We start from the raw sequence: 15,955 nt of genomic DNA, 5'->3' as shown, positions 1-15,955 counted from the left end.
AACAACCTTGTTTAGGAAATATCCAACCCCATGTCACCTGTGATGAGCCAGGTGACAGGTCTGTTATAGACTCCAGGACGTATGGATACACTTGGAGTCACGTTTTTTGAGGTACAGCTAATAACGCGAGGTGAGATTTCCTTGGGGGCACGATACCAATCAGGTAGGTTGCGGAAGGGAGATTATACATGGACTTTTCTGGAAATTTTGGGGCCAGTAGGGAGAGCTCCTTCAATGCGACACAGTGCTCCGCGCTTCCCCAGCGCATCTCTCCCGTGCGGGCTCATGCGGGGCGGCAGCTCGGGTTTCACCCCTAAAGGACACTACCTTTGCTTCGCCTGAGTCTTCCCGTGTCATTCAGGTCTTTCATTCTACCGGGGGTCTCAAACCCTTATGCAGGTGTCCGCAACAGCCGGGGACAGAGAGTGGCTCCGGGGACAGAGAGCGGATCCGGCTTTCTAGCCGGGCGCTCCGGCGCCGCCTCTCCGGCACACCCGGCCTTCGGAGCCCGCGCGCGGTGCCCAGCCAGAGCAGCGCGGGTCTAGCTCGATTTACGCGGTGCCCTCTGCCACCTCTGTCCCGTCTGCCCTCCAACCCGCTTACGCCACCCGGAAGAAGCCCTCCGAACTCGACTCAGCATCTTTAACCCAATGCTTTCCCAAACAGGGCGGGCTCCCCGAATTTGCACCGCTCTGGGACCCTTTTCCAGCCCAGCCCCGTCGCCCCGCAAGCGGGAAGATCTGGCAGCCGCACTCGTTCGGGACGGAGAGGCAGCGCAGTCGGCTTCGGCGAGAGTCTGCGGCGGGCAGAGTCCCTGACCCCAATCGCAGGGCCTCCCTCCAGCGTCCGCCCTGGCTCCGTCCTCCGCGGAGCCCTCCTTTTCTCATCCTTTTCCCTCTGTCTCTGACCGGCCATTCCTCCGGCCACTGCCACCAACCCCTCCTGGTTCCTGACTTTCTCCCCCTGGCCCCAGGCGGGCTCCAGCCGCCCAGCCCGGACCCCCGCCCTCGACCCGGGACACACACCCCCGCGGGCATGCGCCCCTCACTCACTGTCCTGTTGCGGGGTGTCGCTGCCGCTGGTGAGTCCCGGCGACTCCAGTAGGCTCCGGCCGGCCTCGCCCACGCTCTCGTCCGCCTGCGCCGCCACCATGTCCCCGGCTTCCTCCAGGTCTAGCAGGTGACTAACGGAGAAGTTCTTTTTCGCCTGCAGGGTGTCGAGGTTGCCCGGGCTGTCCAAGCGGCCGCCCAGCGCCGGTTGCCGCTCCAGAACGTGCCCGTAGCTGGAGGTCATGGTCTCCCCCTCCGATCCCACCCACCCCCCTCTTCCCGCTCGAATCAACACCAAACGCTGTGGGCGCGAGGGGGGAGAGGAGAAGAGTGGGGAAGAGAGGGGGGGAGTGGAGAGAGAGAGAGAGAGAGAGAGAGAGAGAGAGAGAGAGAGAGAGAGAGAAGGAGGGGAAGAACAAAAAAAAAAAGTGGAAGGAGGGCGGGGGACCCCCTTGTGTAGAGCAGAGCGTTCTGCACCAGCAGCCTTCGACAGCCTCGGTTGCCTTCCTGAGGCCAAGTCCGGTGGGGTCCAAAGAGATAATCCACACCAAAAAATAAAATTAAAAGTCACCCTATGTTCAAGTCAGGAGAAAAAAATCCCTTCCAGCTCTCCAAAAGCGTCCACGCGCACACACTAAAAATAATAATAAGGGGGAGAGAGGAAAGGGGAGGCCAGCAGGGCGGGGGAGTTAGGCAAACAGAAGAACAGAGAAGAAGGGGTGGGAGAGAAGAATCAAAGTGGGTTTTTTTTTTAAGGTTAAAAAAGTTATTCCCAGGCAAGAGTTCAAGCACCAACAGAAGAAGGCTTGTTCCAGCTTTAAAACATCTTCAAGAAAACGTGTTCCCCCTCTCTGCACTCCTGTGGATTCTCAGGAGTGACTAAAGTTTCAGGAGGAGAGGGTGATGTCTTGCAGATGTATTGGAGAGCAGGATTCTCACTTTACTTTTCGTAAGGAAAAAAAAAAAAAAAAAAGGGCTCCAAGAGTCCGAAGGAGGGTGGTGGTGGGTTTCCCCGTTCCCTTCTCCCTCTCCCCCTCTTCTTGCTGAGCTCCTTTTTCCTTCTCAGTTGGATCAAGAAGCTCTCTGGCACTTCAAAAGGCACAAACTGGCATGCAGAGGAGGCTTTGTAGGGAATACAAGAAAATTGGAGACCCCTGGGAGGGCAGATCTCGACTTAATAGGAGCCTGTAATTACGTGGCAAAGCCTTTGTGTGGTGCCTGACGTTTTACAGACCCCTTTTCTCCATCACAATCTCCTTCTTCCTCCTTTCCCTCGGACCAAAAAAACAGTCTGATTAAGAAAACCCCCTTTGCCAACTTCTGAGCAAGAGAGAAGGAGAGAGGGAGGGAGCGAGAGAGGGAGAGAGGGAGGAGGGGGAGAAAAGGGAGGGAAAAGAAAGCGCGAGAGCCCCTTCAGATTTTTTAAGTAAAGGTCTAATTATCATTCCCCTGCAATAGTATCACGGGGAGAAAAGACAAACTGAAACCCATAGTCACTTCAAACGGGCTGATTATTTTGCTTCGGCATTAACTCCTCCAGATTTGTTTAAGATCCTGTTGGAAAATCTCATTTGCATGTTTTGATAACAGCTGCGGGGAAACTTGTTGGAAAAAATCCACAACTATCTCAATCAAATTTTCTTCTCCCTCTGCCTTTTTTTTTTTTTTTTACGTTTCCTGCTGTTCTAACAATTTTTGGGTGATGGGGCTGGAAGAGCGTCTGAGAACAAGGGAGACAGCAAGCATATTAAGGCTGCATTTGGCCCTGTAGAGGCAGCCTATTAAATAATGTAATAAAATGACAGGAGTGATCATAATGGAAGGCTCTCCCACGCTTCCTCCGTGGACTGAAGGCAGGTTGGGGGAGATCTAGAAGGCACTGAATCGATTCGAGTCTTTCAGCGCCGCTAGGAATCCCGGGGCCAGGCAGTAGGAAATTTACATATTTATTTAGCTGGAAGAAAGGACTCTAGGAGTTTGTCATAATTGCTCCCCTTCCCCCCACGCTGGCCAATTTCGTAACCTCTTTGGTGCGGCCAAGGTCGCTTCCCCAGGCTACGACGCTAAGCCGAGAGGGTCGCGCTGCCCAGATGCGGAGGAAGCAGGGGCACTCCTAGAGCCAGCTGCGGGCGGAGGCTCCAGAGGAGGTTCAGGGTACAGTCCGGCTGCCCTGGGGGTGGAGGAGGGAGGAAGGACGGAGAGGGGTGGACGAACCCCCATCTAAGTCTACGGATAATGCTTTGTCGTTCTAATGCTGAGCCCTAACTTGACAGAGGACAGAGAGGTGCTGAGCGATTTTTTCATGACCTGTTGGAATTTGGTACAGCTTTAATAGTCTCATTAGAAATGAGTTACTATATGACTAGTAAGTAAAATATTAAGTGTTTATTTGTGGCGTTTTATGTTCGTTAAACACACACACACACACACACACATATTCCCTCACTCCCTTGATTACTAAACTTTTTTTTTTCTTTTTTTTCCCTTTTTCTCCTATAGCCCAGAGGCTCGACTGGAGAGAAAGAAGGGTCCGAGTGTGTGTAAATGGTTTCTGGGCTCCAAACGGCCACAGTTCGCCCAGAACTTCCAGCCCTGATCTAGGAAAAGAACATTTGATGCCATCAAAGGGCTGCAGATTGAAACCAGATGTGCTCGCCTCGGTTCTTTCCATGCATTTAATTAAGGAGCCGGGATGGAGGAGACTTTTTCATCATTAGCCCACCCACTCCCTCCCTCCTCTTTCCATCCCTTCGCCCTCCCCCGCGGCCCGCTCGCACCCGGACCGCGAGCCCCAGAGCCCAGCCAGCGCCGCGTGGTGCGCAGAGCCCGTCGCTCCGTCTCCCCAGTGGTCGGGGCTCTAAGCAGTAAACATCTGTCCGCGTCTGGGCTGGGGCGAGCTGCGCGGCAGGGCTAGCGGGATGCCGGTGGGAGACGGCCGAGCTCCCAGGTGGGCCCGCCGGAGTGGGAGCGTTGCAGGCGGGTGCCTTGCGCGGAGATTTCCAAAACCGTTGGTTGCGCGCGCCTAAGCCGAGCGCACATGTGTCAGTGCCACCGGCTGGAATGGACGTGACTTAATCGCATAGAGAGGTTTTCAGCCGGCGTCCCGCTGCATGAGCTTAGGTGAAAGGGCTGAGGGGCCGGCCGTTTCTCCCTTCTCTCCACGCCCCGCGAGGCACGGCTGGGAATGTCCCCGCAGCCGAGTCAGCCTCTTCGGATCTTCCCAGAAATGGAGCAGGCCCTAGCCTTTCCCTCCTTCTCCACCCTCATTACACAGTTGTATTTTACTGTTTCTTTTCGTCCTTGATACCAACCGAACTGCCTTTTGTGACAAAGGTCTGGATAAGGGACTAGGGGCTTCTGACACCCCCAGGACTTGCCGCTTCCCCTGAAGACACATTGATCTCAGTCATATGAGGGGAGATCGCCCTTCGGAGGAAGTTGCCTTGTCCAGAGTGTGCCGTCAGCCTGGTTGGTGACCGAGAGGTAGCGACAGGGGAGATACGGGCAGTTGGAAACAATCAGATGTCTCCACTTGTGTTCCGCTGTGTTTTCCAAGGGGATCGGGCGCTCCCTTTACATCATCCACTTGCCATACTTATAATAATATCAACCAATTATACCAATACCAACTAAGATGCTAACGGTTTCAACAAAAACACTGGGCACATTTGCTTAGCATTTGTCGACCAAATTACATATACATGCATATATATGTGTGTATATGTACACATATATACATCTATACATTTCTATGCACAATATTTTCCCAAAATGTCTTCCGGAGTGAGAGTTCAAATACCAGCAGACTGTGTGGGGTTGGCCCAGCTGCCACAGCGCAGCTCTCGGCGCTGCGCTAGAGTCCTGAGGCCCCGGAGTCCCCCTCCAGGGGTGGCATTTGAGGACTACGTGGCAGGAGAAGGGCTGACAGAGTGTCCTCCAAGCCCAGAAGAAGTTGGAACTAGGGGGCAGACTCCCGGGGTGTCCAAGGGAAGGGAGATGCCAGCTTGAGACAGGGTCTGGAGACAGGCGGCAGGGCCCCTCTGGCAGTCCCGGCATGCTTATTTTGGAATCCTGCGGAAAAGGCTCCGGGGACTCTTCACCGCTCCAGAAGGCCATTCCTTCCCAGGGTATCCGTAGTTCTCACCACAGGGAGCTGGGGCGGCGGGGTGAGTTGGGAGGACGCTCTGGGAGGGTCCCCAAGAAAGCAAATCCTGGAGGCATAGACCCTGCAGAATTGATATTTTTTTCTTGTTTAGGTCTTTGTGGAGTTTTTTAGTTTTTATTTTTTTCTATTAACAATTGCTAGTGGATTGGATCCACACCCTTATTATGTTTACACAAAACATTTGTTATTTGTTGAGATTCTGGACTGTAATTAAAAACCAGCCGGATAACCCTACAGGGAGATTCATGAGCAAGGAGCGCATTCACCCGGTAAATGGTGAAAGGCGTCGGTTCGTGCTGCCAGCTGGCCAGGCGGGAGAAGGCTGACGCGGAACCCTCGGAGCCAGCGCAGACGCTGTACCTCGGGCACACAGAGGCGGGCCACGGAGCTCCTTCTCAGAGTGCCAAGGGTCTCCACGCCTGGCCTCTCCCTGCGTCCAGGCGCCAGGCCCTGCTCGCCAGAGGGGTGGAGGGAGGGGGAAATTGGTGGATCAAAGTTCTCTCGGCTCAGGTTGCAGGAACCAGGAGGGCCAAGCACCTCTAGAATTAGAGAATGACCATCTGGCAGAAAGATGTCAGGGGAGGAGAAGCTGTGGCCGGGAGCACATGCTCATCTCCCAGGCAAGCGGCAGGCCTGGCCTGGGAACTTAGAAGTCCTCAGAGAATGCTGTGGCCTGTTTAGTTACCTAATCACTACTTTGTTTTCACCATGTGACTTCCTTTTCGGAAAAGTTAGAAGGAGAGCATTTCTAACTCAAAATCTCTAAACGTGTGTAGATCTTTCCCTGGCTTTTTCTTTGACTTCCATCCATCAATCAATGATTATTAAAATGTGAAGCCCTGGATCATGTAATTAACCAGAACCCTCTTCTTCATGATCCCTCCAGGATCTGCGAGTGGCTTTCCAACCCTTCCTTCTGCCCTATCCTTTTTAAAAATAACTCCTGTGTCTAGATTCCTCCCCAAGTAAGTGGGAGCAAAGCTCGGACTAGCAAGGAAACTTGCCAAGAGATCAGACCAAAGTAGGAAGGAGGTTTGGTTCCCAGTTATGTGCCCTTGTGTGGTCCTATTCATAGTTAGGTTTGGTATTGATTATTGTCCAGGATTTCCCTGGCACTGGAAGCTAGCAGAACTCTGCCTCATCTGGCTAGCAGAATGCCCCCCCACACACACCCTAAGCAGTTTCCCCTCTGAGGTGGAAGCCAGGAGTTGTACTCTCTGACATGTTAATAAGCTGACATGATAATCACGTGTGACAGGTCGTAGGTTCCATGACATGTAAACAAGACAATACCACCCTCATGCAAATAACATGCTATAGGGGTGGAAATGCTTTCCTGCTCATGGTTGACATTCTAGTATATATTCATTAGCAATAAAAAAGGGGAAAAGAGTAAAATGCAAGATAGATTCTTCAGGGTTCTCATATTTTAGTGTTTCCGAGGAGATTTTATGCCAGACTTGAGAAAAACTCTCCTTTGCCCTCCCCGTTCTGGTTCTTCTTATCATAAGTGGCATCTCAGGAACATTTCTCCTATGCATGGGTGAATGCTCTCTACCCACACCCACCTCCATCCAATAGCCCTATTGGATTATTTTGGCATTTTGCAGTAATCAAAGGAAGTAGGACTAAAAACACATTTCCAGGTAGCAAGCTGGTAATAGGTTCATTTTGTTGCAGTTTGGGAGGGCCAACATATTCACGTAGGACCTAGTGCAGTTTCACTTAGAGCTGTCTCCTCCTCAAACCACTGGACACTGACTTTGCACGTGCTACTGAAGACACCGGGGACCTGCACATTGGCAAATGCAATGAGTACTCTCAGACTTTCCTTTGCCAAGTGCCTTCGCTCTAATTGACGGTATTGAGCACTCTCTTTTTGAAATTTCTTCTCCTGGTTCTCTGTTTCAATGACCACTTCTTCTTGGCCTTCGTAGAGTGTTCCTTTTCATCAGCTTACTCCTTAAATATTGATATTATCCAGAGTTCTGTCCCTCATCCTCACTGTCCTTTCCAGTAAACAGGTCGTTACTAAAAGATCTCATATACTTTCATGGGTCAACTACCACTTGTTCATCAATGAGTCTAATATCTAAATCTTAAGCTTTACCACCTACTCACTGTCACCTTGGGCAAACTGGGCAAGTTACTTACCTCCCTATGCCTCAGTTTACTCATCTTTCCAATGAGATAAACCATGCTCCTACCACATATATTCATGAGAACTAAATGAGAATGCATGCAAGCCATTAACACAGTGCTTACCGTACAGTAAACCCTGGAAAAAAAATAGCTATTTTCTTGATGGACACGCACTTCATTAAGGAACCTTAAACTCAGCATGTCCAAAACTGAACTCAACCTAATCTTCCCATGCTCCGCCTTTTTCCCCAGTAGGAAACCTAGGAGTTACCCCAAATTCCTCCCTCTTTGACATGACCTCCAGCTTATCCAGGTAACCACTAAATTCTGCCTGTGTTATCTAACTAGCATCAATCCTGTCACTAAGTCAATAAGTGCTTGTCGAATTGCAACTGAAGATTAATTAACACTGGAGCAAATGAATAGGCAACATTACGTGGGAGTGTGTAGCTATAATATTAGAGTGTGTTCACATTATATTAACATAATAACAATTAGTAGTCAGGATGACTTGCCAAACGCCCTCAGAGGAAATATGAATGTGCAGACGCCATACCTTCTCTGTCCTGAGGAACTCAAGCCTTACTCACCAGGCAGATTCAGACAAACCACAAATGGCTGTTGGGAGGATTAAGAAAGAAAAAAAACAAAAACATAAAAATTGCCTTATCATAATCATCATTTAACAAATGTAAATTCCCTTCCTCTACTCTGTTAATTCCCTTCTTCAGATGGCCCTGGTTACAGATTCCTTTGAGTTCCATGGAAAAATAGGATGTTAAATTCTTGCTGTTTTCCTATTTTAGAAAACTCCTGGGCAAATGCATGTGACTGAGAAGCATAAAACTGGGAGTGGTTCTAGGCAAACAGCAGCACACAGCACTGCCAGGGAAACCATTGCTGACCCTTCAATACTGTGCTGGAAATGCTCAAGCCTGGTGGATTTTTTTTTTTTTTTTTTTTTTTTTTTTTTTTTTACCACACTCTGATAGTTAGAGAACCTGCATGCTCATTGGATTCTTGGCCCTATGTAAGACACCAGAGCTGAGGTCCCAGGCTGGCTTATTGCCTCTGCAAGTTTCTAAACGTTGGGGCCCTAGAGCTCTGTTTCTAAGCCAAGCAAAAGTGGGGTGGAATCTTACAGGATAGATACAATATGCCTTGGGCCTGGGTAAATTTGGCCAATTTAAAACTTATGAGGCTCTTCAGCTGACTTTAGTGCTTACCCAGTGGGCATGACACTTAAGATTACCTTTTTGGACTTGCTGCTCTCATAAATCTGGAGCCAAGCACAACCAATTCTCCACCTGCTTTCCTCTCCTGAGTCCTTCCATAAATCTCTAATTTTCTAAACAGGTCTCTCACTTCTTGTCCCCCAGTTCTCCACTTTTCCTATAGTACTAGCTCATAGGTCAAAAACCAAGCTGGTTGCACCTTCTATTGTCTATTTACACTTGTTTGGTTAGGTATATTATTGTTTGGTTAGATAAAAATTTTTTATCTGTCATGTTGAACACATCCAGATATACCTTACTTCAAGTTTTGCTCCACAGTAAATAGTGGTAACAAATTTCAGTGACATTTTTTTCTTGCCTGTCTCAAAAGGATGCTGTGAGATAATGTGTATGTATAATACCAGTTGCAGTGATTATTACCTCCAGTTGTCACATTTTCCTGCCATTCTTTTCTTGCTTTTCATCACTACAGATAAGAAGGAAGTATTTACATAACGGAAGTTAGAAAACTGATTTTTTTAAAGTCTAAAATAATGTAGTGTTTCAACACTTTGCAAATCATGAACCTAATACTTCAACACTTTGTTAAGTCACCATTCACCTCTTTTATACAAATACAGCTTTGCTTTTCATAAACCTGGTGTCCAGCTCTGCATTTAAAACACCAGAACCACTTCTCACCAACATACATGATTTAAAAACAAAACAAAACTTCCTTTTGCCACTCACCTTTTATCTTTTCCTCTTTTTGTAATTTTTCTTTTGAGCATCTTCTGCTCCTTTAAGCCAGAAGTTTGAATTATTTCCTTCAAAATTTGAAGGGTAAGATTTAGTGATCTCTCTAATTTTCATTACTGTTGGGTGTCTTGCTTTCCTTCTGAAAATTATGATACAGGATTTCAGATATCCAATTTTATGTTATTTTGGACCAAATGGCATAAAGCAGGAGTCTACCATTAACCTGTAACCATTACCAGATAGTCTATTATATTCCATGTTGAGTTTAGTATGATGGAAAGAGTAGAAGCTTTAAAAACCTTGGAAGTATATTTCTTGATTCTGCCTCTTAAAAACTTTGAGCAAGTTATGCAGTCCCTTTGAGTCTCAATATCTGAGTCTCAGCATCTAAGGTACTGCTGAAAAAAAAAAGTAGCATAACATAGTAAGAATCTAATAGAGTGCTTGGCAAATAGTAAATACTCAATAAAAGTTCAAAGTTTCCACTTTTGTTTATTATATAGTAGCTTGTAGCAGAACAGCAATGCTCCCTCTAAGAGCAACTAGAAAATCTGAAATATTTATATCCTCCTCACCCCAAATATCAAAGAGCTTCCAAGGCAGTCAGGACTTGAAAATCATGTTCCAGAGAAGAATGCTTTTGGAAGTAAATCAAACTTTCTCTATTCCTCCTTAATTGTTGGGTAGTCTGCCACTTTCTGCCACATTTTGGACTGGACCAAGAGACTTAAAAAAGAAAAGAAAAGGAAAAAAATGTACCTGCTAAGAAACAGATAATCCAGCAGAGCTTTATGCATTTGTATGGCCATGGAGAAAGACAAATTAGAGTTTGGGGCAGCTGAGATTTCATAGAAAAGTGAGGCTGAGACAAATAAGAACAGTAATACCATTTTTCCCTCAAGGTGTTTGCTAATTAAGTTGCACAAGGCAAAAGGCTCAGTATAACATAATGTGAATAAAAAGCAGATCAGCAATTTTGGCAACCCAAAAGGGCCAGGAAGACCAAAATTGAAGTTTATGACATATCAAGGAGGAGAATCCACAAGAACACTTCGGGCCCTCTGTTAGGAAACATAGAAAGCTACATCCCTAAGAATGCAAGAAACTTAGATGAAGACTGAACCTTACCAAAGACTGATTTCAGTCCTAGATTAAATTGAGCTGATTTGCCTCTCTCTTGCCTTTTAAAATAGGTTGAATCCTCTCTGGAGGAATATAACACCCAGAGTCACTATAATTTTCATATAAAATGCCCAGCATTTTAGTTAAAAAAAAAAAACAGGGCTTCCCTGGTGGCACAGCGGATGAGAGTCCTCCTGCCAATGCAGGGGACATGGGTTCGTGCCCCGGTCCGGGAAGATCCCACATGCCGCGGAGCGGCTGGGCCCGTGAGCCATGGCCGCTGGGCCTGCACGTCCGGAGCCTGTGCTCCGCAACGGGAGAGGCCACAACAGTGAGAGGCCCGCGTACCACAAAAACAAAAAAACAAAAAAAAAACCCCAGACATATTAAGAAACAAGACCAAGAGAAAACGTGCACAACAGAAATAGGTGTCCCGGGTATTGGACATAGCAGACATGGACTTAAAATTAACAATAAACAATATAATATTCCACTACTGAAACTATAAGAATCAAGTGGAATTTATAGAACTAAAAAATGCAACAGGTGAACTCAAAAATTCAGTAGATGAGTTTAACTGGATATTTGATACAGCTTAAGAGAGAAATAGCTGAAAAATAGATCAGAAGAAAATATCCAGACTTAAGTATGGAGGAGAAAAATAATGAGAAGCAGAGAGAATTCTGGGGAAATGGGGGAGTAGAAAGCACCAAGAAACTGTCTCTCCACCTTGACAACAATTTTGCTGGCAGAATCTGTCTAATATAATTAATTTAAAACTCTGGAGTATATTGAAGGCTTGCAAGTTTCAGGGGAAGGTTTGGACAGTAAATTGAGGTTGATTTCAGTCAATTTTAGCTCTTAGCACAGTAGCAACTACTACTCATACCTTAGCCTCAGCCCTGTGGCACGCAGCTGTGCACACATTGCTGGAGCAGCTACACACAACACACAACTTGTGGAAGCCAGGGTAGGCAAAAAGGACTCTACTCTCCAAATATCAGGAATCAGTGCTCTAATTGCTGATCACTGATTCTGATCTCAGAAGTGCAAAAAGGAGGATGGTAATTGTTGTAACATTTCCCCCATTGTTCAAGCTCCTCCCCTCAAGTGAAAGTGATTCTAAGGGAATTAAATGGCCAGTGCCCTTTCTCCCCACTTCATTTTTTCTTTTTCCCCTTTTGGGAGACAAACACTAAAGCCTAAGACATTCAAAAGCAAGTGCACATACAGGGAAAATTAGAAAGTGACCATGCATGGGAAAGGTGAAGGCTCAGAAAAGACCTGAGGAGATTTTAGGTTTACACCTCAGGCTGATCCTTGGAACAGAGATTGCCCCAAATAAATAAATAAACAAACAAGGAAACACATACATACATACAATCATGAAAACCAGCAAACCCTAGGGAAAAGGGAGAATCTGATTTCCAGAGTTTTCACCTTATTAGATTCAAACATCAAGTTTTCAACAAAAAGTCATAAGGCAAACAAAGAAACAAGAAAGTACGGCCTATTCAAAGTAAAAGATAAATAATCAGAAAGTGTTCCTTTAAAATACCTGATGGAAGATTACCTGGGTAAAGAAATTAAAATAGCTGTCTTAAATATGCTCAAGAAAATGATGTATAAACAAAATGAAAATACCAATAAAGAGATAGAAAACATAAAAAGAAACCAAAAAGAAATCCTGGAGCTGAAAAGTATAATAACTGAAATGAAAAATTCACTAGAAGGATTCAAAGGCATATTTGAGCAGGCAGAAGAAAGAATCAGCAAACTTGAGGACAGGACAATGGAAATTACCAAATGTGAGGAATAGAAAGGAAAAAGATTGAAGAAAACTGAAGAGAGCCTAAGTGACACTACCAAGCAGACCATTTATTCAGTGTTAGAGTTTCAGAAAGAGAAGAGAAAGAAATGGGCAGAGAGGATATTTGAAGAAATAATGGCAAAGAGCTTCCCAAATCTGAGGAAAGACATGAATATAAACATCCAAGAAATTCAACAAACTCCAAGTAAGATAAACTCAAAGAGATCCACACTGAGGCACATTATAATCAAACTTTTGAAAGCCAAAGATAAACAGAGAATATTGAAAACAACAAGAAGAGATTCATTACATAAAAGGGATACTCAATAAGATGATCAGAAGATTTTCTCATAAGAAATTTTGGGGGCCAGAAGACAATATATTCAAAGCACTCTAAGGAAAAATGAACTATCGACCAAGAATCCTATATCCAGCAAAACTGTCCTTCATAGTGAGGGATACATTAAGACATTCCCAGATAAATAAAAATTAAGAAATGTCTTTACCACTGGAACTTCCCTGTGAGAAATGCTCAAAGGAAAAGTGAAATGAAAGGAAATTAGACAATAAATTGAAGCCATGTGAAGAAATAAAGATCTTGATAAAGTTAAATACATGGTGATTATAAAAGGTAGTATTATAACAATGGTTTGTAACTCCACTCTCTATTCCACATGATTTAAGAGACTAATATATTTTTAACTATTGTCTAATAGTTAGTATTATTGTAACTTTGGTTTGTAAATCTACATGTTGCCTTATCCATAATTTAAGAGATGAATGCATTTGAAAGAATTATTAGTTTAGGTTTTGGAGCACACAATACGAAAGATGTAATTTCGCGACATCAGCAACTGGAACAGGTAGTGACAGAGCTGTAAACAGCAGAGTTTTTGTATGTTATCAAATTTAAGCTGGTATAAATTCAAATTAAGGTGTTGTAACTTTAGGATGTTAAATACAATCCCCATGGTCACCACAGAGAAAATAACTATAGAATATATACAAAAGGAAATGAGAAAGAAATTTAAATGTCTCACTACAAAATATCAACTAAACACAAAAGAAAACAGTAATGCAGGAAATGAGGAACAAAAAAGCTGTAAGGAATACAGAAAACAAATAGCAAAGTGACAGAAGTAAACCCCTCCTTATCAGCAACTACTTTAAATGTAAATGTACTAAACACTCTAATAAAAAGACAGAGATTGACAGAAAGGATAAAACTACATGATCCAGCTATATGCCATCTATAAGAGACTCACTTTCCAAAGACACAAATAGGTTGAAAGTGAAAGGAAGGAAAAGGACATTCCATGCAAATAGTAACAAAAAGACAGTAAGGGTAGCTGTACTAATATCAGAAAAAATAGACTTTAAATCAAAATAAGTTAAAAGAGACAAAGAAGAACACTATATATTAATGAAAGTTTCAGTACACCAAGAATATGTAAATATTATAAACATTTGCATACCTAATTACAGACGTGCAAAATATATGAAGCAAAAACTGATGGAATTGAGGGGAGAAACAGACAGCTCTACAATAATAGGAGGAGACTTCAGTACTCCACTCTCAATAATAGAACAACCAGAGAGAAGATAAGAAAGGAAATAGAGGACTTACCACAATAAACCAACAAGATCTGACAGACATACAGAACACTCTACTTAACTATAACAGCATATGCATTCTCCTCAAGTGCACCTGGGGCATTTTTCAGGTTAGTTTCAATCGATTTAAAAAGACAAATATTATTTAAATTATATTCTCTCACTACTACAGGATGAAATCAACAGCAGAAGTAAGACTTGAAAATACACAAATTTGTGGAAATTAAACAACACACTCTTTGAATCACAAACAGTGGATCAAAGACAAAACCACAAGGGAAATTAGAAAATAGAGATGAATGAAAGTGAAAACACAACATACCAAAAGCCAGACAAAGATACTATGAGAAGAGAAAACTACAGACAAATATATCTTATGAATATGAATAAACAATTCTCAATAAAATACTAGCAAATCAAATTCAGCAGCATATCAAAAGGACTGTACATGAGGACCAAGTGGGATTTATTCCTAGAATGCAAGGATGGTTCAACATATGAACATGTACCCAAAGAAATATTTTAAAAAAGTATAACAGTACTATTTATGACAGACTCAAAGAGCAAATAACCCAAATACTCAAAAACAATATCATGGATAAATAAATCACTATATTTATAGAATTAAATACTTCATGCAACAATATGGATGGGTCCACAAATATAATGTTGATGGAAAAATGCCAGCCACAAAGAGCACATTTAGTTTGTTCCATACATTTTTTAAAAAGTTGGTTCCCTCCATTTCCGTGTCACAAGCTGAAGACATATCATATTATGTTTCTTACAGAAACTATAATTCAAGCAAGGGATTGGAGGCCCATTTCTTGCCACTCATTTACCATTTGTCTTCCACAGAGAATTTCTGTAAGAATAAGTAGCAGCATGAGAAAAAAATGCTTAAAATATCACTTGGTCTAAGAAGCATTAAATATTTTCACAAATTGCCTTCTGATATTTAGCAAAATCTTAACTATGCTTTTACGTGTTCAACTAAATGATATACCAAGTATATAGCACTGAAAACAGATGTCTGAAGTATGTAAAGACATGACAATTTTCTCCTAGCTCTACAGGTGTTCATGATGATCTCAACTTCATAACCTCAGAACTGTAATAATAGTAATAATTGCTACTATTTCATGAATATTTACTATGTGCCAAACACTGTGCAAAGTGTTTTGTACCCATTATCTCATTTAATCTTTACAATAACCCTGGAAGGTAGGTTTTACTCTCTCCTTTTACAGATAAGGAAACCAAAATTAAGTAATTTTCCCAGGAGAGTCACCCAGACATGATTAGTATCTGGTTCTCTCTGACAGTCAGGCATGTGCTCTTAACTGCCTTGCTAAATGGTGTGTTGTGCAGGTGTGCATCAGTGACATAAAGAAATGCCAGTTCAATGGTCTGAAACTGTAAATGTAAGATTTAGTATAAAGTTAGTTCCAAGACTCCCTCTGTTTCCCTACCTTTAGCCTTCAATTTACCCTCCTGAGTCGCCCTACACCACAGTGGCAACTGAAAAACTAGAAATATCATGAGGAAGAAGAGAAAGTCTTTGCCTGTCCCTTTGCCTGTCTCACCAAAGTGTCCATATTCCCAAATAAGATACCACTGAATGTTTAGGGCCCTGTCTTTGCTTTTTTTTTCTGGAGATGGAGTTAAGAGAGAAGTTGTATTGTAGCATTCAGGCTTACTATTTTTCTTGGCAGAACAATGGAAAAGAAAGAATTATGAAATGTATGCTTAGATATCCTATAAATCAAAGGATAGTCATACTTAGATTATTTTTTCTCTACATTCACACCCACCCCATTTTTGAAAGGTGCCATGTTTTTGTTTGCAATGAAAGATTCCTTTGCCATGTCACATCAGGATGCATATTGTCACCAGCATGCTCTTCAGCTGCCAGGAGCCAGATTCCTATTCTTAGACCATAGGGAAGACTTGCTATTATGACTCTGCCCTTGGATTGTGTTGGTGAAATATGTTCTTTCTGGAGATAACAGCTTCAATTGAAAAATGAATCTGTACTTGTACAGGTTGAAGAAGAATTTCAGCTACTGCACCCTGCTGC

The 15,955-nt window shown here is 43.7% G+C and overlaps 1 protein-coding gene across 2 annotated transcripts in view; it reads right to left on the bottom strand.

The window, feature by feature from the left end:
• PRRX1 (paired related homeobox 1) overlaps positions 1 to 1,326 on the bottom strand; it is a 73,589-nt gene extending 72,263 nt beyond the window's left edge. For both annotated transcript variants that reach the window (XM_069541486.1, XM_060033841.2), the window contains exon 1: positions 1,053 to 1,326. In XM_069541486.1, coding sequence (XP_069397587.1) covers positions 1,053 to 1,293 — 241 coding nt within the window. In that variant the 5' untranslated portion in view covers positions 1,294 to 1,326. The remainder of the gene's footprint in view (positions 1 to 1,052) is intronic.
• Positions 1,327 to 15,955: the final 14,629 nt, after the last annotated feature.

The sequence above is a fragment of the Delphinus delphis genome, chromosome 1 (assembly GCF_949987515.2).
Source record: "Delphinus delphis chromosome 1, mDelDel1.2, whole genome shotgun sequence".
NCBI lineage: Eukaryota > Metazoa > Chordata > Mammalia > Artiodactyla > Delphinidae > Delphinus > Delphinus delphis.
This window is presented reverse-complemented; position numbering and strand designations above follow the sequence as displayed.